This window comes from Salvelinus alpinus, chromosome 8 (genome assembly GCF_045679555.1).
Source record: "Salvelinus alpinus chromosome 8, SLU_Salpinus.1, whole genome shotgun sequence".
Classification (NCBI taxonomy): Eukaryota; Metazoa; Chordata; class Actinopteri; order Salmoniformes; family Salmonidae; genus Salvelinus; species Salvelinus alpinus.
The window spans coordinates 56452317-56479889 of NC_092093.1; the positions used below are offsets into that span (position 1 = coordinate 56452317).

Consider the following 27573-nt stretch of genomic DNA (forward strand, 5'->3'; position numbering starts at 1 on the left):
TGCAAGGGTATTTTTTTAACACACACACCCCAGCCCCCACTTTTTCTGTTTTTGAAACACACACAGCCACTAAAGAAAACTCCCTCATGCACATGGCTTTTTCCGCAAGTTTTTTCTCAGGGACAGACTGCGCTAAGAGTGAACAAACGCGAGAGTTCATAACGTGGTGAGATTCGGCTTTTAAAAACCCTTTATTTCATTCAAAATATTTAGTACATACATTTTATATCCTTACATTCTTAAGGTATTTTACGATTCCTTTCTTACAGATCCTGGGGGCTTATGCAACCACCCCCCATTGTCCGTGTCGAGTTCGCCCTCAAAAGGCAAGGCTCTCTTGCTAGGTCCATCAACACTTGGTAAGTTTTCACTCCAGGGGTAGATCCTCCGTCGGGCCTTTTGGTCTTGACTCTGTCTCAAGGAAAGCCTCGCCCAGCGCTTTAACTGTTCCCCATTTTGGAAGAGAATGTCCAGCTTATTCATAAGGGTTATGAAAATCGGATAATCCAACCATTTAAAACTAAACACAGGCATAAAAAAGTTTACCTCTTTGCAGGCTCTGGAAGCTACAGGAGAATTGACAGACTTTGTAGCATTAGCACCATCATAAAATTCACAGGCTAAAATTGTCACTTTGTTATTAGGGGCATAGTCCATTGAAGCGATTCTTAGAGCTTTCAGATCACTGCGTCCGCAGACCTGTTCTTCCAACGCATAGCCCGGCAGCTGTGTACCACTCAGAACCTGTTCAATTTTACATAGCGCCAGCCTGATCTTTAGCCATTCTCTCATCCCCAGAGCCGGAGAAAAAATCCCAGGTTTTGCCTGATAAATGGGTTTGGATCCACTGTCTGTGAATATCTTTACCGTAGAATCCTCAGGGTGGAATATGTAAGACATAGGGCCCTCACTCGTACCCAAAAATCCTTTAAAACATTCTGGAGCTTCACACAGAACTTCTTCAAGGCTTTGGTCACTGGGTTCATGACAAGCCGAGCATAACATCCCTAAAATTGGCATAGGTGTCATTTTTGTTTAATATTCAGGGGGTTATCTTGTACAGTCTTAAACAGGAATTGTTCAGGTGCTTTATAAGGGGCATTAACCAACCCAAACCGTGAGAAACAGTAACAGGTTGACCTGACACATGGTCACTTACTCAACCCCCCCGACCCCCCTGGGCATGCACCCTTCTACATGACATAGGGTCATAAATCATTACATAGGGTCATAAATCAGGCTTGGGTCATCAATCATTAACGGTTGACCTGTCAAATGGACCCTTACTCACCCCATAGCCCCCACCTAACCAGGCTTGCCTGACCAGAAGACATGCACACGTCATCACTACATAGGGTTCACATAGAGTTCACATAGGGTCATCAATCAAATTTTGACGCGTCACATCTACTTTAATCTCTCTCTCCTTCATCTAATCCACAGATCCATCTGTGTCCCCTGTATGAACACGTTGCTCTCCTCTTGTCACCCAACACATTCCACAGCTATCTGTCTCGATACAGAGACCCAGTATGTTTCACTCTTTAATATACTATGCGTCTGATCTATCATGTCTTTAATATCTCAATGTTTAAAATGTCGAATCCACAATACCCATTGGCAAAATACTTAACATGCACCTCTTTTATCCACTCGTGCATAAAGCCCATCTAGGTTGTTAAGAGGTGGTTCCTGGGCCCCTCTTCTGGTCACATTGACTTCAGCGTACTCACTCTCCTGTCCCTGGACCCTGTCCTGGGCTGCAGCTGGGGTGTCTTTGGGCCGTAGTTTGGAGAAGTCTATGTCACCGTATTGGATCTCTTCAGACTGGTCTTCTGCACGTTCCTCTGGTTCCTCTCCGTCTGTGGCCTGGTTAGTACACACTGTCCCAACCGGGGAGTTCTGTGGAGAGAACACAGAGAGAGGAACAGGTGGAAAGCTCTAAGCTCAGTCATGTGTAAAACTCTAATGTCAGCAGGTTACACAACACATACTGAGTGGTTGTCAATGAAAATGTCAAATCAACTGACAGGTGTAAAAAGTTACATTTTGCCAGAAAAACACTGTCAAAGTCCAACAGCTATTCTGTTATCATTCCATATTCTTACAGGATGTGGCATTGCTATCAGTGTGGTCAACTCCCCCTAAACGTCCTCTGAAATGATGTGAACCTCATGGCTTTAAATAGTTTCTCCATTAATTCAGTACTTCCTTAGATACACTTTGTAGATGGTTTTGAAAGTTGAGCCTTATTCCCACCTGTCCCTGTGGATTGTCTGTCCTTTCAAGTCCATCGTGGAGCCTCGAGTTTCTCCTCCTGGAAGACATTTAGAAAGGCCTTCTGAATGCACTGAGAGGGTTTTCATATGTAAAAGCACAAACACAGCAGAAATAATAGTTTGTATTGATTCCAGGAAGAGTTGTTACCATACAAAAAGACTGATCAGGCTGATCAGCAAAAATGCCGCCAGAGTTCCTGCTGCAACCTCCAAAACCATTGAGGGTTTTGGCTCTTTTTGCCCTGAAAATACAGCACATATTATGGTCAATTCTCACATAAAGATCTCTAAAGTACACTAGATGACCTAAAGTATGTGGACAACTGCTCGTCGAACATCTCATTCCAAAATCATGGGCATTAATATGGAATATAGAATGTCGTTTTATGCTGTAGCGTTAAGATGTCCCGTCACTGGAACTAAGGGGCCTAGACCAAACCATGAATAACAGCCCCAGACCATTATTCCTCATCCACCAAACTTTACAGTTGGCACTATGCATTGGGGCAGGTAGTGTTCTCCTGGAATCCGTCAAAACCCAGATTTGTCCGCCGGACTGCCAGATGGTGAATCGTATATTCAACACGCCAGAGAATGGATTTCCACTTCTCCAGAGTCCAATGGCAGTGAGCTTTACACCACTGCAGCTGATTCTTGGCATTGCACATAGTGATCTTAGGCTTGTGTGCGGCTGTTCGTCCATGGAAACCCATTTCATGAAGCCCTCAACAAACAGTTCTTGTGCTGCCGTTGCTTCCAAAGGCAGTTTGGAACTTGGTAGTGAATGTTGATATTCTCCTGCCAATGTTTGTCTACGGAGATTGCATGGCTGTGTGCTCGATTTTAAACACCTGTCAGCAACATGTGGAGCTTTAATAGCTGAATCCACGCATTTGAACGGGTGTCCACATACTTATGAATATATAGTGAGTATCTGAAATACGATTGTGCCTGACGTGCACGTTTTACCTTTAATAGCCAGCTGCACTTCCTTTGACTTCCCACAGCCATGACTATTTCTTGCTTCACAGAAGTACAGTCCTCCATCAACAACCGTCACATTGAGGGAGTAACTCTGTCCAGATGCTACCTGTGTTGTTTTACCCCCACAGATCTGGAACCAGGTGAAGTTTGTCACAGGAGGGTTGGCTGTACTGCTGCAGGTCAGATTAACACAGCTGCCCACTAATACTGGATCAGCTGGACTGATGGAGGCCGAGGTGTCCTTAGGAGAGACTGAGGGAGAGGGGTTCATTTAGAATGTATCTGGATATGGTATATTGAATAGTCTCATCAAAACCTCTCTATTACAATCATCAGTGAAACATGATAGAATGATCTATTCTTCAGGAACCTGTGACTAAATCTTACATGAAACGTTAAGCATCATGTTATGTTCAGCTGTCTTGTTGCTTGCCCCTACTGGGTAGACTGCAGTACAAGTGATGTTCTTCTCATGATGAAGGTATGATGGAGTGAAGGTCACCGTGGAGAGAACTGATTTGGTTTGGTCTGGATTCTCCTGCAGTTGGTTCTCAGTTGTGAACTGTGTTGGGAGAGTCCATGTCAGCTCAGGGGGGTGTTCGGGACAGGGAGCGACAGCATAGCAGTTCAAACTGACAGGGGTCCCTTCCTTCACCTCACCTGAGACAGTAATGATGGGACTGGAAGGCAAATCTGTAATACATTGCAGATAAAGATATTTTACACTAATAGTTCAATTGTCCACTTGTTCTACTCTTATCCTTGATGCAAGGAATATGAGTTGGAAGAAATAGTTGGTTAAAAGATTAATTGTATCTTACCCCAGACAACTATATCAACAGACTTTCCAGTGTCTGTTGACTCTCAATTCTGAAGAAGTATTTATTAGTGTAACTGGTGGTTACATTGAAGAAGACTGTGGTGCAGTTCTTCTTGGACATGTTTCCAGTTATCTTCCCTTGATATCTGTTGACCGTCTCACTACTGTTAAATATCACATTGTCCGGAAGCTCACCAAAGTATGGGTTTTCTTTAATCCACACTCCAGAGGTTGGTATTGTGCTGTTAAATGTATCCTTATGTTGGCCAGGAATATCAAATGAACATGGGATTTGCATACAGGAGCCAGTCAGTCCATCCAGTCCATCTGGCATTGTGGCGATCAAATCTCGTTGACCAAAACAGGCCAAAACACCTGCAACATAAAAGACAACATCAGGGAGGTTATGATATATTTTCAGTTCAGTCCAATGATATGTATTAACCCTAGATGACTGTAGGGAATGCTGATTGGAAGCAACTGCACAGCCATCTTGTTACTCCTCCTCCATTGTAAAATAAGATATTGGAAGCTATAGAAATGCATTTATTAATGTCTACATCCATTTTGACAAGTATATTCTATTACAGACAATTTCATGCAAAGAGTTTTTCCTTCATATTCGGTGTGTAGCCATGGGCTCCCCCTTTGACACCAACTATGTGAACCTGTATGTGGAACAATTTGAGGAACCACTCATTTACAAAACAGAGACACACCCCCTACTATCTAAAATCCTCTAATGGAAGAGATACATAGATGATGTCTTTGTGCTCTGGGAAGGAAGTCAGCAGGAACTAAATTAATTCCAAACTCTGCTAAACGAGAGCTCTGAATATCTCAAATTCACCATGCAGACTGATGAGAGAAAAATAAACTACCTGGACTTATGGATCATCAAAGAGAATGATGTTTTACATACAGACTTGTACACACAGCCAACAGACCGCAATACCCTGCTACGTGCGGATAGTATTCATCCCCTTCCCCTCAGGAATGGTCTACCATATAGCCAGTTATGCAGGGTTATAAGAATCTGTTGCCAACAGTTAGATCTTGACAGCAATGCTAAGAAAATTCAAATTAAATTCAAAATCAGAGGCTACAAGGGCTGCAATGACGAAAATATCTCAAAAACCAAGAGAGGGTTTTCTAAAAACTAAACCAAAGAAGTGAAACAACGCAACAATCTTTTGCACGAAGTACACCAAGTGTTCAGAGAAAATGAAAGCAATCCTGAAAAAGCACTGGCATATTCTGCAATCAGATATCAGATTCACACCTCTTCAAGGAAACCCCACTGGTGGTCTATAAGCATGGTCGCAATATTGGGGATAGCTAAGTGAGATCTGACCTGCCCCCTGAGCCCACTCAGACACTCTTGACACCCATTCCAAATGGGACCTACAAATGTGGCTCATGCTCACAGTGCAATAGCACTACAAAAACATCCTTCTTCAGACATCCACATACAGGTGGAAAAATCCCTGTTAGGGGTATCATCTCTTCCAAGATAAAGGTAGTGATCTATCTCATCACATGTTCATGTGGAAAAGCCAACGTAGGACAAACGAAAAGACAATTAAAACAACGCTGAGCTGAACACCGCAGCTCAATCAGGTGTAAGAACACTGACTATCCAATAGCAGCTCACTTTGTTGAAGCAACACAGGTTGATCCCATCTCCTCCCTCAAATACACAGGTATTGAGCATGTTGCTCTACCAAGGAGAGGAGGTAACATGGAGATCCTACTACTACAGAGGGAGGACTACTGGATTTCCTATTGAAAAACATTGACCCCTAGTGGTCGGAATATTGACTTTGATCTCAGGCCCTTCTTATGAACAATTATTTTTATGGAAAAGTCTTACATTTAAATAAATTAATATATTCTTTCTACATCTTATCAGCGTAGAACCAACATGTTCCCCCTGTTGATGATGCTTACATTATGGATGAACCAAAAGATTACATTTGATCAACATTTAATGAAAATGGAAACAATTAAATATATGTGAAATTAAATTAAACAATAATTTATGTTGATGCTAATCTTATGCTAATGTTAATGAAAATAATAGGCTAATATATTCAATATGCTGTAAACTATTGTCTTTCAACAGTTTCACTCAATTCATTCAAATTAACCTCATAATTATGACACACCCCTCATGATTGTCATTGGTTGCACTAACTGCACTGTTTGTCTACATAACCTGGTTCAAGAATTCATGGCTTTACCCTGAAGAAGGCACAGTGATGCCGAAACGTTGGTGTTTTACCCAATAAATGACTGGGAGTTTATATATATAGAGTGTGCAACTCTCTTTGTTTGTATAGCTTACAGTGTATTCACTGTTAGTCAGCACCTCTACAATAAGTAATTTTCTCTGAGTGTGCTCCAGCTCATGCTTTTTATATGACCTGAACATAACAAATAAAATAAAAAACATGTAAAGATATTAAAGTATTTTCTTTATAGAGTACTAACTTTACTGTCCCCCTCTACAACATAATACATAAATAAATGTAATTTGTCCTTGAAACATTTTATTGAAATACTGTAAAAAAACATTAATTCTTATGGAGGACTGCTTCTTCTGGGGAGTACCATATATAGAGACCGGTGGATTTAAAGTCTCTCATTGGCCGTTACATAGCATCAGCGATCCAGGGTTTATACACATCATTGGTACAGTCTCTCCCAATAATAATAATATGAACTTATTTCTATGTACAGGTGATTTTTCAATTGGTCGGTGTGTTGTCAAGGAGTGAGGTGACATGTGTTTGTGAGCAGAGGACCACTAGTTTGAGCCCGGTATGGTGACAGGGACAGTGGTGGAAGCTATACTGTTAGCTGCACACTGACGTTGTTTTCACATGCACATACAGTGACATGAAAAGGTATTTCCCCCTTTCTGGTTCTCTATTTTGCTTCTTTTTTTACTGAATGTTACCAGATCTTCAACCAAAACCCATTAGATAAAGGGAACTTGAGTTTACAAAAAAAACTGTTTTAGTTATTTAATTTATTTCATTAACATAGTTATGCAACACTCAATTCCCCTGTGTGAAAAAGTAATTGCCCCTTTACTCTCAATAACTGGTTATGTCACCATTCCAAAACACACAATAAAGTCTACATGAAATTTGATTTAAAAAAACAAATTTGAAGATTTGTAATGGCCTAGTCAAAGTCCAGACCTAATCCCTATTGAGATATTGTTACTGTTCATGCTTGAAAACCCACAAAGTGCACGAACAGAGTTAAAGCAGTTCTAAAGCAGTTCTGAGTTAAAGCAGTTCTGCATGGGAGAGTGGGCCAAAATTCCTCCACAGCAACATGAGAGACTGATCAACAACTACAGGAAGTGTTTGGTTGGAGTCATTTCAGCTGAAGGAGACACAACCAGTTATTGAGAGTAAGGGGGCAATTACTTTTTCCCACAGGGACATTGGGTGTTGCACAACTTTGTTTAAGTAATAAATGAAATAAGTACATCATTGTTGTGTTATTTGTTCACTCAGGTTCCATTTATCTAATTTCAGCTTTTGATTGAATATCTGATAACATTCAGTATCAAAAATATGCAAAATCTTTTTCACAACATTTTAAATCCAGACTATTAAAATACACTAATCAGGAACTAACTGTACACTTTTCTACACAGTTATATAGCACATCCCATAAAATATAATGACTTGTGGTTATTCCTTTATGTCTGATTCATAACTAGTTGTTGTTGTGTGGAAGACTCACCTGACATAAAGAGACCAATGAGAAAAAACATGTTCTCAAGACAAGCCATGTGAGAACTCACACACTACTGATCACCTGAAACAGTACAAACATACACTTACTGGTAGAGTAGCTTAACTCACACAACACATTGCATTGAACCATCTCCATATCAATACACTATGTCCTTCAGTTGTGAAGATAATACATGAACAAACAGCAGTACTTTAGAACATATTGAATCTCATTACTCAGAATTAATTACCTTTAATATATTTTGAACATTCAAATTTACAGAAAATATATTGAAGAAGTCGATACTTGCCTTAGACGGTAACGTAAACTGTCTACAGTAGAGACTGTCACACCCGTAGTGTGGTCTGACAAACTAATGTAGTGAAATTCATGTGGCATATCTCACATCTCATCAGTGACGTACTTCCTAATAATTGTATGGGATTTTATTCTAAAAGAATACTATGGTATTTAATGTTCCTCTTTCGGGGTAGGACAGGGCACCACATTTTGATACGGGCCCCCAGTCTGCTCCCAATAAATTGTTAAAAGAAACTTTTGGCATTATAACATCTCCCTCTCCTCTATCTCCCAGGCTTGAATAGGAAGGAGTGTGGGATTTAAACATATAGTTAAATCATGAACCAAAATCCACCATTGATTTGTTGAAGACAAAAAAGGAAAAGTTACATTTCAGTTTGATACAAAACATATGGTTGTAACATGTTTCAACATGAAAAACAGACTTGGTATGAAACAGAGAAACTGTAATTGTATCAGTGATTCTCACACACCACTCAACTTCTCCTACACCAACTTCCTCTTTGAAGTCTATTTGCCAAGAGGAGCCTGGTGGGCTGGATGCCACAGAGACACTCTTTTCACTCCACTTTGATACGGAATTGACTTTTTCGTAGCATGTTTATGAGAATTTATGTAGCAGGTTCGGAGAATTATCATAGCATGTTAAGAGCCTGAGGTTAAGGTCAGGTAAAATAGTTAGGTTTATGGAAAATGCTCTCCTAACCAGGGTTGGATGACCGCATTTGGGACCCTGAGTTTACTTTCCTGTATTTCAAAACGTTCTGCCATGGTGCAGAGATAATTATTTTTATATTTTTGGTGTTTTATAGCACCTCATGCTTGTGTTCACATTTTGCCATGAGGCTGATATAAAAGGTTGCAGTTTTAAAGCTAATTTTCATGCAGTTCTACACATTTTGCTATCATATGCTATCTGGGGCCGTTCAGTAATCCGGCTCTGCTGCTAACCTGCTTCCAAAATCGCTTCTTATTGAAGTGCCGTGAAAAGAATATCGCGGGTGCCACAGGAGGGAGCCAGCAACCTGCAAGTCCTGGGTGGCAAGGAGGACATGGGTGCCCTCTTCGGTAGTCAAGTCTAGATGGGATTAAGCTTTTGTCAAAACGATGTTAAAAGTATAATTATTACAGCATTTTAGCTAATCCTAACCCTTTTTTTTACTTTAATTTAATTTTCATAACCTGCTATATTATTTCTCCTAACCTGCTGCAAAAATTCTCCCAAAACTTGCTAGAAAACTCAATTTTGACAAAAGCTGTATCCCTTCTAGACAAAACCCTCAACCTTCCTGAAGGCCTTCTGGGAGAAGGAGATCCAGGAGCTGAGGGCGTATTTTAAACAGCAGGTGGGAGCCGACCTCCCCAAACAGGTGGTCTCCCAGGCTTCAATGGGAATGTGTGTGTGATGTTTTTATAAATCGAGTTAAATCATAAACGTTGAATAGAACAAGTGTAGACCTGACCGTGAAATGCTTACTGACAAGCCCTTAACCAACAGTGCAACTCAAGAAAGAGTTAAGAAAATGTTTACTAAATTAACTAAGGTAAAACATTATAAAAAGAAACACAATAAATGAACAATAACAAGGCTATATACATGGAGTACCGTTACCGAGTCAATGTGCGGGGGTACAGGTTAGTCGAGGTAATTTGTACATGGAGGTAGGGGTGAAGTGACCATGAATAGATAATAAACAGCGAGAAGCAGCAGTGTACAAAACAAATGAAGGTGGGGGGGTAAATGTAAATAGTCCATTGGCCATTTCATTAATTGTTCAGCAGTGTTAGGGCTTGGGGGTAGAAGCTGTTAACGAGCCTTTTGGTTCTAGACTTGGCGCCCGGGTACCGCTTGCTGTGCGGAAGCAGAGAGAACAGTCTATGACTTGGGTGACTGGAGTCTTTTGACAATTTTTTGGGCTTTCCTCTGACACCACCTAGTATATACTGTAGGTCCTGGATGGCAGGAAGCTTGGCCCCAGTGATGTACTGGGCCGTACGCACTACCCTCTGTAGCGCCTTACGGTCAGATGCCGAGCAGTTGCCATACCAGGTGGTGATGCAACCGGTCAAGATGCTCTTGATGGTGCAGCTGTTGAACCTTTTGAGGATCTTGGGACCCATGCCAAATCATGGGGTTGTCTAATCATTTTTTCAACATGAAAAACAGACTTGGTATGAAACAGAGTAAGTGTAATTGTATCTGACTGATTCTCACACACACCACTCAACTTCTCCTGCACCAACTTCCTCATTTTCTTGCTTAATTTCCTCTTTAAAGTCTATTTGCCAAGAAGACCCTGGTGGGCTGGATGACACATTTTCACATCACTTCTATATAGAACTGACTTTTTCGTATCAGGCTAGAAGAATTTATGCAGCAGGTTAGGAGAATTATGGCTATGGGTTAACGGTTAGTGAAAATGCTCTCCTAACCAGGGTCGGACGACCCCACACCCCCCCCACCCCCTCCTACTTACTGCATTTCAACCCATTTTGCCATGGTGGGGAGTGCATTTCAACCCATTTTACCATGGTGCAGAGAGAAATTCAACCCATTTTGTCATGGTGCAGAGAGCATTTCAACCCATTTTGCCATGGTGGGGAGTGCATTTCAACCCATTTTACCATGGTGCAGAGAGTAATTCAACCCATTTTGTCATGGTGCAGAGAGCATTTCAACCCATTTTGCCATGGTGCAGAGATACATATTTACAGTTTTATAATGCTATTCTACACGTTTTCATGAAGCTGACAGAACATGTTGTTGTTTTAGAGCTAATTTCCTACTATTCAACACATTTTTCTATCATATGCTATCTGGGTTCGTTCAGTAATCCGGCCCTGCTCCTAACCTGCTACCAAAATCACTTCTTGTTGAAGTGATGTGAAAAGAGTGTACCGGGTGCCACAGGAGGGAGCCAGTGACCTGCAGGGACTGGGAGGCAAGTTGGACATGGGCTCCCTCTACGACGGTCAAGTCTAGACGGGATAAAGCTTTTGTCAAATTGACATCAAATTCTTTTAGCATTTGAGCTAATCCTAACTCTTTTCCGTTCCTTGTTCTAATTATCACAACCTGCCACGTTAATTCTTCTAACCTTCTGCCTAAATTCTACCAAACTTGCGAGAAAACTAAATTTGGACAAAAGCAGTATCCCTTCTAGACAAAACACTCTTCAACCTGCCCAAGGTCTTCTGGGAGAAGGAGACCTCCCCCAACAAGTGGAGGGAGAGCTGAAGGCCAGGGTCAGGAATTGAAAGGTGGAGGGACCAGATGATTCAGAGAGAGAAGAGATAAAGTTTTGTCTATTGGACATTACACTACGCTGATGCTGCAATATGGTGGGGATGGGGATATGGTGGGACTGACAAAAAAGGGACGAACAAGCTCATTTCAGTTTTGTGGAAACTACTTTGCCTATATGTGGGTAAAATGTATGAAAATACATTGAAACAATGTGTCTGCATGCAGATCAGGCTACCACTCACTATCAATGGATATATGAGTAGGAATTAGGTGATTTAACAGAACCAATATTACTGAGCTTTCCATGACATAGACTGACCATGTGAATCCAAGTGAAAGCTATGATCCCTTATTGATGTCACTTGTTAAATCCACTTCAGCGTAGATGAAGGCGGGAGACAGGTTAAAGAAGGATTTTTGAGCCTTGAGACAATTGAGAAGTGTATTGTGTATGTGAACCATTTAGAGGGTGTTTGGGCAAGACAAAAATGTAAGTGCCTTTGAACAAGGTGTGGTAGCAGGTGCCAGACACACTGGTTTCAAGAACTGCAATACTGCTGGGTTTTTTAACACTAAACAGTTTCCGGTGTGTATCAAGAATGGTCCACCCCCCAAAGGAAATCCATCCAACTTGACACAACTGTAGGAAGCATTGGAGTCAACATGGGCCAACATCGCTGTGGAACGCTTTCGACACCTTGTAGAGTCCATGCCTCGATGAACTGAGGCTGTTCTGAAGACAAAAGGGGTTTCAAATCAAAATTAGGAAGGTGTTCCTAATGTTTGGTATACTCAGTGTCTTCAGAAAGTATCCCTTGACTTATTCCACATTCTGTTGTCTTACAGCTTGAATTAAAAATGGATTAAATAGCATGCCCATAACACGGTGCAGCCATCACCATGCTTGAAAATATGAAGAGTGGTACTCAGTGATGTGATGTGTTGGATTTGCCCCAAACATAACACTTTGTATTCAGGACATAAAGTTAATTTCTTTGCTCATTTTTTTTGCAGTTTTACTTTAGTGCCTTATTGCAAACAGAATGCATGTTTTGGAATGCTTATTATGTACATGTTTCCTTCTTCTCACTTTGTCATTTAGGTTTGTGTTGTGGAGTAACTACACTGTTGTTGATAGATCCTCGGTTTTCTCCAATCACAGCTGTTAAACACTGCAACTGTTTTAAAGTCACCACTAGCCTTATGGTGAAATCAGTGGAGGCTGCTGAGAGGAAGACAACTCATAATTATGTCTGGAACGGAGAAAATGGAATCAAACACATGGAAAATGTGTTGGATGTATGTGATACCATTCCACCTGTTCTGCTCCAGCCATTACCTTGAGTACGTTCTCCCCAATTAAGGTGCCACTAACCTCCTGTGGGTGAAATCCCTGAGCAGTTTTGTAGTAAATGGGTGAATTGACAAACAATCCACAGTGTAATTAATAACTTCACCATGCTCAAATGGAAATTCATTGTCAGATTATAATTTGTTTTACCCATCTACCAACGGGTGCCCTTCTTTGAGAGGTATTGGAAAAGCTCTCTGGTCTTTGTGGTTTAATCTGTGTTGGAAATGCGTTACTTGACTGAGGGACCTTACAGATAATTGTATGTGTGGGGTACAGAGATGAGGTAGTCATTCAAAAATAATTTTAAATGCAAATTCTTATGTGACATGTTAAGAAAATCTTTACTCCTGAAATGATTTAGGCTTACCATAAGAAAGGGGTTATAGGGATAGGGGGCAGTGTTTCCACTTTGAACAAATTGCGTGCCCAAACGAAATTTCCTCCTACTCTGTCCCAGAAGGTAATACATGCATATTATTATTACTATTGTATAGAAAACACTCTGACGTTTCTAAAACTGTTTGAATTATTTCTGTAAGTATAACAGAACTCATTTGGCAGACAAAAACCTGAGAAGAGGTCAAAACAGGAAATGAGAAGTCGATTTTCAAAACAGTGTCAAATGGTACCCCGTCTAGATATGAATGAACAAACACTGCCTAGGGCTTCCACTAGATGTCGCCGTCTTTAGATTTTAGTCTTATTATTCTACTATAAAGGAGGGGCTCATAGGAGCTGTTTTAGTGAGTGGTCGTCAGAATTCTCAGTCAGGATTTGCGCGCGAGGGAGAGAGAGAGCTCTCGTTCCAATGCTCTTTCTTCAGACAATGAAATTCTCCGGTTGGATCCTTATTGATGATTAATGTAAAACACATACTAAATATGGATTGCAAACATCATTTGACCTGTTTCTACGACCTGTAACGGAACTTTTTGAGTTTTTGTCTGGATGGATTGTTCGTGCGTCATGAAAATGGATTCCTGGGATGAACATGCTAACAACAAGTGGCTAAATGATGGGCTTTATGGAACTTTTCAGTCATTTATTGTCGATCTGGGAATCCTGGGAGTGCCTTCTGATGAAGTTAATCGAAGGTAAGTGCATATTTATAGTGTTTTTGTAGCTTTTGTTGACACCAAAATGGCGATTATTTCTTTGGCTGGATTGTGCTCTAAACGCCGTTCTCAGATTAATCTTTTTCCGTAAAGTTTATTTTGAAATCTGACACAGCGGTTGCATAGAGGATAAGTTTATCTTTAATTATGTGAATAACACTTGCATCTTTTATCAATGTTTATTATGAGTATTTCTGCAAAATCACCAGATGTTTTGCAATCAAAACATTACTGCATGTAACGCGCCAATGTAAACTGAGATTTTTTTTATATATGTATATGCACATTATCGAACAAAACATAAATGTATTGTGTAACATGATGTTATATGACTCATCTGATGAAGAATTTCAAAGGTAAGTGATTAATTCTATCTCTATTTGGGGGTTTTGTGCAAGCTACCTGTGCTGTGAAAGAAATGTCTGTGCTTTTTTGTATTTGGTGGTGAGCTAACATAAATATACGTGGTGTTTTCGCTGTAAAACATTTAAAAAATCGGACATGTTGGCTGGATTCACAAGATGTCTATCTTTCATTTGCTGTATTGGACTTGTTAATTTTTGAAAGTTAAATATTTCTAAAAAATATTTTTGAATTTCGCTCGCTGCCTTTTCAGTGGAATGTGGGGGGGGCTAGACAGATTTTAAATACTTCTTGTTCTTGTCTAAAAACATAATTCACATTATGAGGAATTGTGTGTAGGCCAGTAACACAACATCTCAATTTAATCAATTTTAATGAGGAATGTAAAATGTTGGACCAATAAGACCAAAAGATTTCATGGAAATTGAATGTAAAGGTTTTTATTACAGTGCAATTAAAAAACAACCTTAAATTCAGCCTCAATTGTTTCTTTGATTTAACGTTCAGCATCAAATCTGACACAATAACTTCTAAATAGATATAAACTGAAAATAGATAATATTGTTATTCTGGTAAAAGCACAAAAGATGCAGAGAAATAGATGTTAACACCATTCTGCCATCATGTAGACTTACTTCACTAACTTCCTGTCTTGTATCAGACCACTGTGTCTTCTCTCCTCAGTCATCATTGACTTTTTATATGGACTTAAACTGCCTTCAGTAGGCTAGTTGAACTCAGCAGTCCCTCTATACTGGAACTCATTAAACAGATGCTCTGTGAACTCAACACTCAAAATAAATGGTCTAAAATAAAGAGTAGCCTACATCATCGTATCACCACTATAGTAACAGTTAAACACTTTTCATCCCAGCAAATTCTACAAATATTCAGATATTCAAAGAGAACACAATTATAAATGTAACAAAAGTATCAATATAAAACAAATACACAATGACAATACTGTACACAAAAACACTTAATACCCATTGGCTAAATACTTAAAATGCACCTCTTTTATTGACTTGTGCTTAAAGACGATCTAGGTTAAGTGGTGGTTCCTGGTTCCCTCTACCGACCCTGGCCTGGTTAGAGCACACTGTCCCAGCCGGGGAGTTCTGTGGAGAGAACACAGAGAAAGGAACAGTTGTCAGGACCGACACTTCAGAAGAATAATGACTTCATAGTTACAGTTGGTTACACAACACAGTATTCATTCAATTCTTCCTTAAACACACATTCTAGATGGGTTTTAAAAGTTGAGTCTAACATTCCCACCTGTCCCTGTGAACGGTCTGTCATGTCAAACCCACTGGGGAGTCTAGATGTTCTCCTCCTCCTGGAAGACAAGAATAAAGGTATTTTGACATCATTTAGGTGTTCATATACAAAAGCACAATCAGTATGATAAATATGTTTGCATTGAGGCTGGGAATATCTTTTTACCATGCAAAGAATACGACCAGACTGAAAAGGAAAATCAACCCCAAGGTTTTTCCTACAATCTCAAAAACCTTTGGGTTAACAGGCTCTTCTTGCCCTGTAAATAAAACACATATTATGGTCATCTGTTCCTAAAAGAGGAAACATTTTGCACATTGTCTAACATTACAAATTACACATATACTGTAGATGTACAGATGTAAGATCTTAATTTATCCAGTATTGTTGCAGCGAAATAATCCTCCAGCAAAAGGATTTGAACGTTTCCTCCGTAATGTTGTTCCATTGGTGGTGAGGCTATTAGCTGGACAAAATAAGGCTACATGAAAAGTGCAATACTATTAATATAACCACGTTTTAGTGCAGATTTTTGGTGAATATATGCAAATCATAAAGCTTATCTGTGATTCCCACAATGCAATAAACTTCTAAGCAACAAAATAGTGATCAAATTAAGATCCTAAAACCGTATCATACCTAGACACATATAGCAGGCATGTAGTAGTATATCTCTTCTACATCTATCTATATCTATATTATTTATAATGTTGTGTCGTATTGAATGTGCCAATGCTTCTACCTTTAATAGCCAGCTGCACTTCCCTTGACTTCCCACAGCCGTGACTATTTCTTGCTTCACAGTAGTACAGTCCTCCATCACCAACAGTCACATTGAGGGAGTAACTCTGTCCAGATGCAACCTGTGCTGGTTTACCATCACTGATCTGGAACCAGGTGAAGTTTGTCACAGGAGGGTTGGCTGTACTGCTGCAGGTCAGAATAACACAGCTGCCCATTAATACTGGATCAGCTGGACTGATGGAGGCCGAGGTGTCCTTAGGAGAGACTGAGGGAGAGGGGTTCATTTAGAATGTATCTGATATGGTATATTGAATAGTCTCATCAAAACCACTTTATTACAATCATCAGTGAAAACATGATAGAATGATCTATTCTACAGGAACCGGTCACTAAATCGTACATGAAACGTGAAGCATCATGTTATGTTCAGCTGTCTTGTTGCTTGCCCCTACTGGGTAGACTGCAGTACAAGTGATGTTCTTCTCATGATGAAGGTATGATGGAGCGAAGGTCACCGTGGAGAGAACTGTTTTGGTTTGGTCTGGATTCTCCTGCATTTGGTTCTCAGGTGTGAACTGTGTTGGGAGAGTCCATGTCAGCTCAGGGGGGTGTTCGGGACAGGGAGCGACAGCAGAGCAGTTCAAACTGACAGGGGTCCCTTCCCTCACCTCACCTGAGACAGTAATGTTGGGACTGGAAGGCAAATCTGTAATACATTGTAGATAAATATATTTTACACTAATAGTTAAACTGTCCACTTGTTCTACTCTTATCTTTGATGCAAGGAATCTAAACTGGAAAAATAGTTGGTTAAAAGTTAAATTGTCTCTTACCTCTGACAACTATATCAACAGACTTTCCAATGTCTGTTGCAAGGAATGGTTGACTCTCAATCCTGAAGAAGTATCTATTAGTGTAATTGGTGGTTACATTGAAGAAGACTGTGGTGCAGTTCTTCTGGGACATGTTTCCAGTTATCTTCCCTTGATATCTGTTGACCATCTTACTACTGTTGAATATCACATTTTCCGGATGCCCATCAAAGTGTGTATTTTTTTTAATCCACACTCCAGAGGTTGGTATTGTGCTGTTAAATTTATACTTATTTTGGTCAGGAATATCAAATGAACATGGGATTTGCATACAGGAGCCAGTCAGTACAGCCAGTCTATCTGGCATTGTGGTGTTCAAACCATTTTGACCAAAACAGGCCAAAACACCTGCAACATAAAGGACAACATCAGGGAGGTTCTGATATACTTTCAGATCAGTCCAATGATATGTATTAACCCTAGATGACTGTAGGGAATGCTGATTGGAAGCAACTGCACAGCCATCTTGTTACTCCTCCTCCATTGTAAAACATTTTTGGAAGCCATAGAAATGCATTTATTAATGTCTACATCCATTTTGACAAGTATATTCTATTACAGACACCTTAATTCTAACTTTTAAATAATGTTTGTGATCTGCAACACTTCCTTCAGCAGAGAGACACTGCCCTTGCTCCATCCAATGTGTGCATATTGTAATTCACCAAATTGGTATTATCCAATAACTCCTTCATCTTTGAGTCAGACTTTTTCCTTCAAATTTGGGGTGTAGCCATGGGCTCCCCCTTTCCTCCAAACTATGCAAACCTGTATGTGGAACAATTTGAGGAAGCACTCATTTACAAAACAGAGACACACACCCTACTCTCTAAAATCCTCTCATGGGAGATACATACAGTGGGGAGAACAAGTATTTGATACACTGCCGATTTTGCAGGGTTTCCTACTTACAAAGCATGTAGAGGTCTGTAATTTTTATCATAGGTACACTTCAACTGTGAGAGACGGAATCTAAAACAAAAATCCAGAAAATCACATTGTATGATTTTTAAATAATTAATCTTTTAAGTGGGTTGGCGCCCCCCCTTGGTTTGTGCTGTGGTGGAGACCTTTGTGGGCTATACTCGGCCTTGTCTCAGGATTGTAAGTTGGTGGTTGAGGATTTCCCTCTAGTGGTGCGGGGGCTGTGCTTTGGTAAAGTGGGTGGGGTTATATCCTTCCTGTTTGGCCCTGTCCGGGGGTTTCTTCGGATGGGGCCACAGTGTCTCCTGACCGCTCCTGTCTCAGCCTCCAGTATTTATGCTGCAGTAGTTATGTGTCGGGGGGCTAGGGTCAGTTGGTTACCTGGAGTACTTCTCCTGTCTTATCCAGTGTCCTGTGTGAATTTAAGTATGCTCTCTCTAATTCTCTCGTTCTCTCTTTCTCTCTGAGAACCTGAGCCCTAGGACCATACGTCAGGACTACCGGGCATGATGACACCTTGCTGTCCCCAGTCCGCCTGGCCTTGCTGCTATTCCAGTTTCAACTGTTCTGCCTGCGGTTACGGAACCCCTACCTGTCCCAGACCTGCTGTTTTCAACTCTTAATGATCGGCTATGAAAAGCCAACTGAGATTTATTCCTGATTATTATTTGACCATGCTTGTCATTTATGAACATTTTGAAAATCTTGGCTCTCTCTAATTTTCTCCTTCTCTCTTTCTTATTCTCGGAGGACCTGAGCCCTAGGACCATACGTCGGGACTACCGGCCGTGGTGACTCCTTGCTGTCCCCAGTCCGCCTGGCCTTGCTGCTATTCCAGTTTCAACTGTTCTGCCTGCGGTTATGGAACCCCTACCTGTCCCAGACCTGCTGTTTTCAACTCTTAATGATCGGCTATGAAAAGCCAACTGAGATTTATTCCTGATTATTATTTGACCATGCTTGTCATTTATGAACATTTTGAAAATCTTGGCTCTCTCTAATTTTCTCCTTCTCTCTTTCTTTCTCTCGGAGGACCTGGGCCCTAGGACCATGCGTCGGGACTGCCGCCCGTGGTGACTCCTTGCTGTCCCCAGTCCGCCTGGCCTTGCTGCTATTCCAGTTTCAGCTGTTCTGCCTGTGGTTATGGAACCGCCACCTGTCCCAGACCTGTTGTTTTTCAACTCTTGATGATCGGCTATGAAAAGCCAACTGAAAATTATTCATGATTATTATTTGACCATGCTTGTCACTTATGAACATCTTGGCATAGTTCTGTTATAATCTCCACCCGGCACAGCCAGAAGAGGACTGGCCACCCCTCATAGCCTGGTTCCTCTCTAGGTTTCTTCCTAGGTTTTGGCCTTTCTAGGGAGTTTTTCCTAGCCACCGTGCTTCTACACCTGCATTACTAGCTGTTTGGGGTTTTAGGCTGGGTGTCTGTACAGCACTTCGAGATATTAGCTGATGTACGAAGGGCTATATAAAATAAAATTGAAATTGAAAAGTGGCACAGCATCGTCCAGTTACCTCAGTGATGACACAAAACCATATCAGCCACACCCACAATTTATAGAACCGCAAACTCTTGCAAACGTTTCAAGAGAGAGGAACACTGCACTGATAAGGAACATTGCTATAACTATTATTATTAGTAGTATTATAATGATTTAAACAAGTTGGGACAACCCTTCAGTTAACTACTGTACCTAACAATTATCCAGTAGTAGTGATTATGGTCCCTCAATATACATTTAACATATTACAACATAGTCTATGTGTTACAGCACTACTTTTGGTGTCCCCCTCAGGAATTGCTCCTGAGAAAATTTCATGTAATTGTCCCCTCCAAGGTTGATATCAGATTTTCGACCCTGTATTGAGGTTAGCTTAGTGAGATCTGACCTGCCCCCTGACCCCACTCAGACACTCTTGACACCCATTCCAAATGGGAACTACAAATGTGGCTCATGCGCACAGTGCAATAGCACTATAAAAACATTATTCTTCAGACACCCACATACAGGTGGAAAAATCCCTGTTAGGGGTATCATCTCTTGCAAGATAAAGGGAGTAATCTATCTCATCACATGTTCATGTGGGAAAGCCTACACATTACTAACAAAAAAACATTTAAAACCATGCATAGCTGAACACCGCAGCTAAATCAGGTGTAAGAACACTGATTATCCAATAGCAGCTCACTTTGTTGAAGCAACACAGGTTGATCCCATCTCCTCCCTCAAATACACAGGTATTGAGCATGTTGCTCTACCAAGGAGAGGAGGTAACATGGAGATCCTACTACTACAGAGGGAGGACTACTGGATTTCCTGTTTAAAAACATTGACCCCTATTGGTCAGAATATTGACTTTGATCTCAGGCCATTCTTATGAACAATTATTTTTATGAAGAAGTCTTATAAATGAATATATTCTTTCTACAGCTTATCAGCGTAGAACCAATATGTTCCCCCTGTTGATGATACTTATTACGCATTATGGATGTACCAAAAGGTTACATTTCAAAAACATTTAATGAAATTGGAAACAATATATGAATGAATGAATATATTTGAAATTAAATTAAACAATAATGTATGTTAATTCAATTAAACAATAATGTATGTTGATGATAATCTTATACTAATGTTAATGATAACAATAGCCTAATATATTCAATATGCTGTAAACTATTCTTTTGACAGTTTTACTCAATACATTCTAATTAACCTCATAACTATGATTGTTACGGCTCTCGTTAGTGGAAAGAGTGGACCAAGGCGCAGCGTGGTAAGTGTTCATGATTCGTTTATTCAAGAAACACTCAAACAAAATAACAACAAAAAAACGAAAGCGAACAGTTCTGTCAGGCACAGACACTAAACAGAAAATAAGATCCCACAAAACCCAAAAGGAAAACTTATATATGATCCCCAATCAGAGACAACGATAGACAGCTGCCTCTGATTGGGAACCACACTCGGCAAAAAACAAAGGAAAAGAAAACATAGACTTTCCCACCCGAGTCACACCCTGACCTAACCAAACATAGAGAATAACAAGGATCTCTAAGGTCAGGGCGTGACAGTACCCCCCCCCCCCCAAAAAAAGGTGCGGACTCCGGCCGCACACCTGAACCTATAGGGGAGGGTCCGAGTGGGCATCTACTCTCGGTGGCGGCTCCGGTTCGGGACGTAGCCCCCGCTTCTGTGGAACCGGACCGGGGACCGCCGCCGCAGGCTCCGGACAGGGGACCGCCGCTGCAGGGTCCGGACAGGGGACCGTCGCTGCATGCTCTGGACAGGAGACCGTCGCTGCAGGCTCTGGACAGGAGACCGTCGCTGCAGGCTCTGGACAGGGGACCGTCGCTGCAGGCTCTGGACAGGGGACCGTCGCTGCAGGCTCTAGACAGGGGACCGTCGCTGCAGGCTCTGTACAGGGGACCGTCGCTGCAGGCTCTGGACAGGGGACCGTCGCTACAGGCTCCGGGCCATGGATCGTTGCTGCAGGCTCCGGGCCATGGATCATCACTAGAGGCTCCGGGCCATGAATCATCACTGGAGGCTCTGAACCATGGATCATCACTGGAGGCTCCGGGCCATGGATCATCACTGGAGGCTCCGGGTCATGGATTATCACTGGAGGCTTCGTGCCATGGATCATCACTACAGGCTCCGGGCCATGGATCATCACTGGAGGCTTTGTGCCATGGATCATCACTAGAGGCTCCGGGCCATGAATCATCACTGGAGGCTCCGAACCATGGATCATCACTGGAGGCTCCGGGCCATCGATCATTACTGGAGGCTCCGGGTCATGGTCTGGAGCGTAGAGCTGGCACAACGCGTCCTGGCTGAATCCCCCCTGTAGCACGGCAAGTGCGGGGAGCTGGAACAGGCCGCACTGGGTTGTGCTGGCAAACTGGGGGTACCATGCGTAGAGCTGGCGCAGGATATCCTGGGCCGAAGAGACACACCGGAGAGCAGGAGCGCTGAGCCAGCACAATCCGTCCTGGCTGGATGCCCACTCTAGCACGTCAACTGCGGGGAGCTTGCACAGAGCGCACCAGGCTGTGGATGCGCACTGAAGGCACGGTGCGCAGAACCGGAAAACGTGGCACTTGAACCGTGACCAACTCCTCATTGTATTTACAGGGAGTTGGTTCTCGTTCACCCCTTAGTTCTGTTCGTTCAGCTCGCTCCGCTCGCCAACCCATGTGCCTCCCCCCCAATTTTTTTTGAGGCTGCCTCTCCGGCTCCCGGCGTTGCTCTAATTCCTCTTATCGTTGCGGTTCCGCTCTCTCTGCCTCCATCCGCTCCCTTGAACGGCGATACTCTCTAATCCGCGTCCAGGGTCCTTCTCCCCTCAGGATCTCCTCCCATGTCCACTCATCCTGGTCATGCTGCGTGGTCCGTTTTTTGTGGGATCTTCTGTTACGGCTCTCGTTAGTGGAAAGAGTGGACCAAGGCGCAGCGTGGTAAGTGTTCATGATTTGTTTATTCAAGAAACACTCAAACAAAATAACAACAGCGAAAAAACTAAAGCAAACAGTTTTGTCAGGCACAGACACTAAACAGAAAATAAGATCCCACAAAACCCAAAAGGAAAACTTATATATGATCCCCAATCAGAGACAACGATAAACAGCTGCCTCTGATTGGGAACCACACTCGGCAAAAAACAAAGAAAACAGACTTTCCCACCCGAGTCACACCCTGACCTAACCAAACATAGAGAATAACAAGGATCTCTAAGGTCAGGGCGTGACAATGATACACCCCTCACTATTGTCATTGGATGCACTATTTGCACTGTATGTCTACATAACCTGGTTCAAGCATTCATGACATTACCCTGAAGAAGGCACAGTGATGCCGAAACGTTGGTGTTTTACCCAATAAATGTCTGGGAGTTTATATATATAGAGTGTGCAACTCTCTTTGTTTTTATAGCTTACAGTGTATTCACCGTTAGTCAGCACCTCTACAATAAGTCATTTTCTCTGGGTGTGCTCCAGCTCATGCTTTTTATATGACCTGAACATAACAAATAAAAAATAATACATGTAAAGATATTAAAATATTTATACATGTAATTTTGTCCTTGAAACATTTGATTGAAATATTGTAGAATTCTATTAATTCTTATGGAGGACTGCTTCTTCTGGGGAGTACCATTTATAGAGACCGGTGGAGCATCAGCGGTCCAGGGTTTATACACATCATTGGTACAGTCTCTCCCAATAATAATAATATGAATTTATATCAATATACAGGTGATTTTTCAATTGGTCGGTATGTTGTCAGGGAGTGAGGTGACATGTGTTTGTGAGCAGAGGACCACTAGTTTGAGTCCGGTATGGTGACAGGGACAGTGGTGGAAGCTATACTGTTAAACGCACACTGACGTCGGCTTCACATACTGTACAGTGACATGAAACAGTATTTCCCCCTTTCTGGTTGTCTATTTTTGCTTCTTTTTTATATACTGAATGTTATCAGATCTTCAACCAAAACCTATTAGATAAAGGGAACTTGAGTTTCCAAATAACATTTTTTTTTTAAATAGATATTTGAATTTTTCTTTAACGAAGTTATGCAACCTCCAATTCCCCTGTGTGAAAAAGGAATTGCCACCTTACACTCAATAACTGGTTGTGCCACCATTCCAAAACATACAATCAAGACTACATGAAAATTGATAAAAGGCAACAATTTTAAAGTTTTGGAATGTCCTGTTAAAGTCCAGACCTAATCCCAAATGAGATATTGTGTCAGGACTTGAAACGAGCAGTTCATGATTGAAAATATAACAACTGTCGCTGAGTTAACTTTTACTTGGTACTCATCCCGGATCCGGGAGCACCCCCCACAGTAAAAAAGCTGACTAGCATAGCCTAGCATAGCGTCACAAGTAAATACTAGCATCTAAATATCATTAAATCACAAGTCCAAGACACCAGATGAAAGATACAGATCTTGTGAATCCAGCCATCATTTCTGATTTTTAAAATGTTTTACAGGGAAGACACAATATGTAAATCTATTAGCTAACCACGATAGCAAAAGACACAACTTTTTTTCTCCACCATTTTTTTCCTGCATCAGTAGCTATCACTAATTCGACTAAATAAAGATATATATAGCCACTAACCAAGAAACAACTTCATAAGATGACAGTCTGTTAACATATATATGGTATAGCATATGTTTTTTTTTGAAAAATGTGCATATTTCAGGTATAAATCACAGTTCTACATTGCAGCTGCAATCTGAAATAGCGTTGGATGCAGCCGGTATAATTACAGAGACCGACGTCAATTACCAAAATACTCATCCTAAAACATTTCTGAAAAATACACAGCATACAGCAATCGAAAGACACAGATCTTGTGATTTCAGACAATATTTCAGATTTTCTAAGTGTTTTACAGCGAAAACACAATATATCGTTATATTAGCATACCACATGAGCTAACATCACCCCAGCATTGAATCAATGCAAAAGGGGCGATAACGTTATCGCCACCAAAATATATTAATTTTTTCAATAACCTTCTCAGAATTCTTCAGATGACAGTCCTGTAACATCATATTACACAATGCATATAGAGTTTGTTCGAAAATGTGCATATTTAGCATCACAAATCGTGGTTATGCAATGTAATCTGTCAAAACATGGCATGCATTCTGGCCGGCGCCATCTTGGAAAGGCACCTATGTTTACGATTATTTATCGATTAGATTGACTAAAAAAATACAGGTTGGACAGCTAATGAAAGATGCATTGGTTATTAATGCAACCGCTGATTTAGATTTTTAAAATTAACGTTACTAGACATACATTGTGAGTTACAGCCAGACTAGTGCCTCAAAAAATGGCCGACAACTGCGTTTACATTTTTCCACATAAATACGGAATAAAATCATAAATAGCTCTTACTTTTGGACGAGCTTCCATCAGTATCTTGGGCAAAGTGTCCTTTGTCCAAAAGAATCGTTGCTTTGTTGTAAAACGACCTCTTCAACTTCGGAACTAGCAGCTAACGATAGCTACACGGCACACACATGTCCAAATCCTCAAACGCAATACTAAGGAAATTCCGAAAAATAGCAATATACTCGCATAAACTGATATAAATCGGTTTCAAATAACTTCGTTATGATGTTTCTAACACCTATATCGAATTAAATCACAGACGGATAGATCTTTGGTCAATAACGAGAGCTTTTGAGCATGCCATTCTGATGTCCTCTCTTGCGCCTTGGCGAGCGTCGAAAAGAAGGGACATCTCACTCCATTGCCTTTTATAAACTCTGAGAAACACGTAGAGACACCATTCCACTTCTCATTGGTTACTGACATCCAGGGGAAGGCGGGTGCAGTTCATTTCGATCCATAAGGCACACACAGAGTTTTAAACTGATCCGAGATCAGAGACTATTTTTCAGACCTTCGCATGTCCTGTCATGACTTTCGCTGTAGAAAGAGTTCTGGTTCACCCACAGACATAATTCAAACGGTTTTAGAAACTAGAGATTGTTTTCTATCCAATAGTAATAATAATATGCATATTGTACGAGCAAGAATTGAGTACGAGGCAGTTTAATTTGGAAATGTAAAAAAATAAATAGTGCTAACAGCTCCCCCTATTGACAAAAGGTTTTAAAGCAGTTCTGCATGGGAGAGTGGGACACAATTCCTCCACAGCAACGTGAGAGACTGATCAACAACTACATGAATTGTATGGTTGGAGTCATTTCAGCTGAAGGAGACACAACCAGTTATTGAGTATAAAGGGGGCAATTACTGTTTCACACAGGGGCATTGGGTGTTGCATAACTTTGTTTATGAAATAAATGCAATAAGTATGTCATTGTTGTGTTGTTAGTTCACTCAGGTTCCATTTATCTAATATCAGCTTTTGATTGAATATCTGATAACATTCAGTATCAAAAATATGCAAAATAGTTTTTCACAGCAGAGTTTAAATTCAGACTAATAAAATATACTAATCAGGTATTAAATGTACACTTTAATTCTTATGGAGGACTGCTTCTTCTGGGGAGTACCATATATAGAGACCGGTGGATTTAAAGTCTCTCATTGGCCATTACATAGCATCATCGGTCAGGCATTTTTTATTGACATCACTGGTACAGTCTCTCCCAATAATAATAATATTATCTTATGTCAATGTACAGGTGATTTTTCAATTGGTTGGTGTGTTGTCAAGGAGTGAGGTGACATTTGTTTGTGAGCAGAGGACCACTGGTTTGAGCCCGGTATGGTGACAGGGACAGTGGTGGAAGCTATACTGTTAACTGCACACTGACGTCGGTTTCACACGCACATACAGTGACATGAAACAGTATTTACCCCTTTCTCTATTTTTTTTTTTATACTGAATGTTATCAGATCTTCAACCAAAACCTATTAGATAAAGGGAACTTGAGTTACCAAATAACCCAAAAAATTATAGTTATTAATTTATATAATTCACAAAGGTATGCATCAACCAATTCCCCCGTGTGAAAAATAAATTGCTCCCTTACACTCAATAACTGGTTGTGTCACCATTCCAAAACACAACATCAAGTCAGCATGAAAATTGATATAAAGCAACAAATTTCAAGTTTTGTAATGGCCTAGTCCAGACCTAATCCCAAATGAGATATTGTGACAGGACTTGAAACGAGCAGTTCATGATTGAAAACCCACAAATGTCGTTGAGTTAAAGCAGTTCTGCATGGGAGAGTGGGCCAAAATTCCTCCACAGCAACGTGAGAGACTGATCAACAACTACAGGAAGTGTTTGGTTGGAGTCATTTCAGCTGAAGGAGACACAACCAGTTATTGAGTATAAATTGGCAATTACTTTTTCACACAGGGGCATAGGGTGTTACATAACTTTGTTTAAGTAATAAATGAAATAAGTATGTCATTGTTGTGTTGTTAGTTCACTCCGGTTCCATTGATCTAATATTAGCTTTTGATTGAATATCTGATAACATTCAGTATCAAAAACATGCAAAAGTAGAAAAAATGTAAAGGGGGCAAATACTTTTTCACAGCACTGTTTGAATCCAGACTATTAAACTGCACTAATCAAGAATTAACCTCACACTTTTCTACACAATTAAATGGAATGAATACAGCACATCCCATAAAATATAATGACTTGTGGTTATTCCTTTATGTCTGATTCATAACTAGTTGTTGTTGTGTGGAAGACTCACCTGACATAAAGAGGACAATGAGAAAAAACATGTTCTCAGGACAAGCCATGTGAGAACTCACACACTACTGATCACCTGAAACAGTACAAACATACACTTACTGGTAGAGTAGCTTAACTCACACAACACATTGCATTGAACCATCTCCATATCAAATACACTATGTCCTTCAGTTGTGAAGATAATACATGAACAAACAGCAGTACTTTAGAACATATTGAATCTCATTACTCATAATTCATTTCCTTTAATTTATTTTGAACATTCAAAT

At 40.8% G+C, this 27573-nt stretch overlaps 1 protein-coding gene across 1 annotated transcript; it reads right to left on the bottom strand.

The window, feature by feature from the left end:
• Positions 1–208: 208 nt before the first annotated feature.
• LOC139583658 (sialic acid-binding Ig-like lectin 13) lies at positions 209–27567 on the bottom strand. Its single transcript, XM_071414966.1, has 7 exons — positions 27303–27567; positions 4108–4458; positions 3651–3956; positions 3249–3515; positions 2428–2521; positions 2260–2317; positions 209–1902 (listed from the first exon to the last, which is right to left on the bottom strand). Exons 1-7 carry the CDS (start codon positions 27349–27351, stop codon positions 1630–1632), a joined length of 1398 nt encoding a protein of 465 aa, XP_071271067.1. The 5' UTR covers positions 27352–27567; the 3' UTR covers positions 209–1629.
• Between the last annotated feature and the right edge of the window lie 6 nt (positions 27568–27573).

Excerpts from the sequence above, each read along its gene's own strand:
- LOC139583658 (XM_071414966.1), bottom strand. The coding sequence starts at position 27,351 with ATGGCTTGTCCTGAGAACATGTTTTTTCTCATTGTCCTCTTTATGTCA. Across the intron at positions 3,516-3,650 it reads CATGATGCTTAACGTTTCAT|TCTCTCCTAAGGACACCTCG; the intron begins GTAAGATTTAGT and ends CCTCTCCCTCAG. Across the intron at positions 2,318-2,427 it reads CTGATCAGTCTTTTTGTATG|GAGGAGAAACTCGAGGCTCC; the intron begins GTAACAACTCTT and ends AATGTCTTCCAG.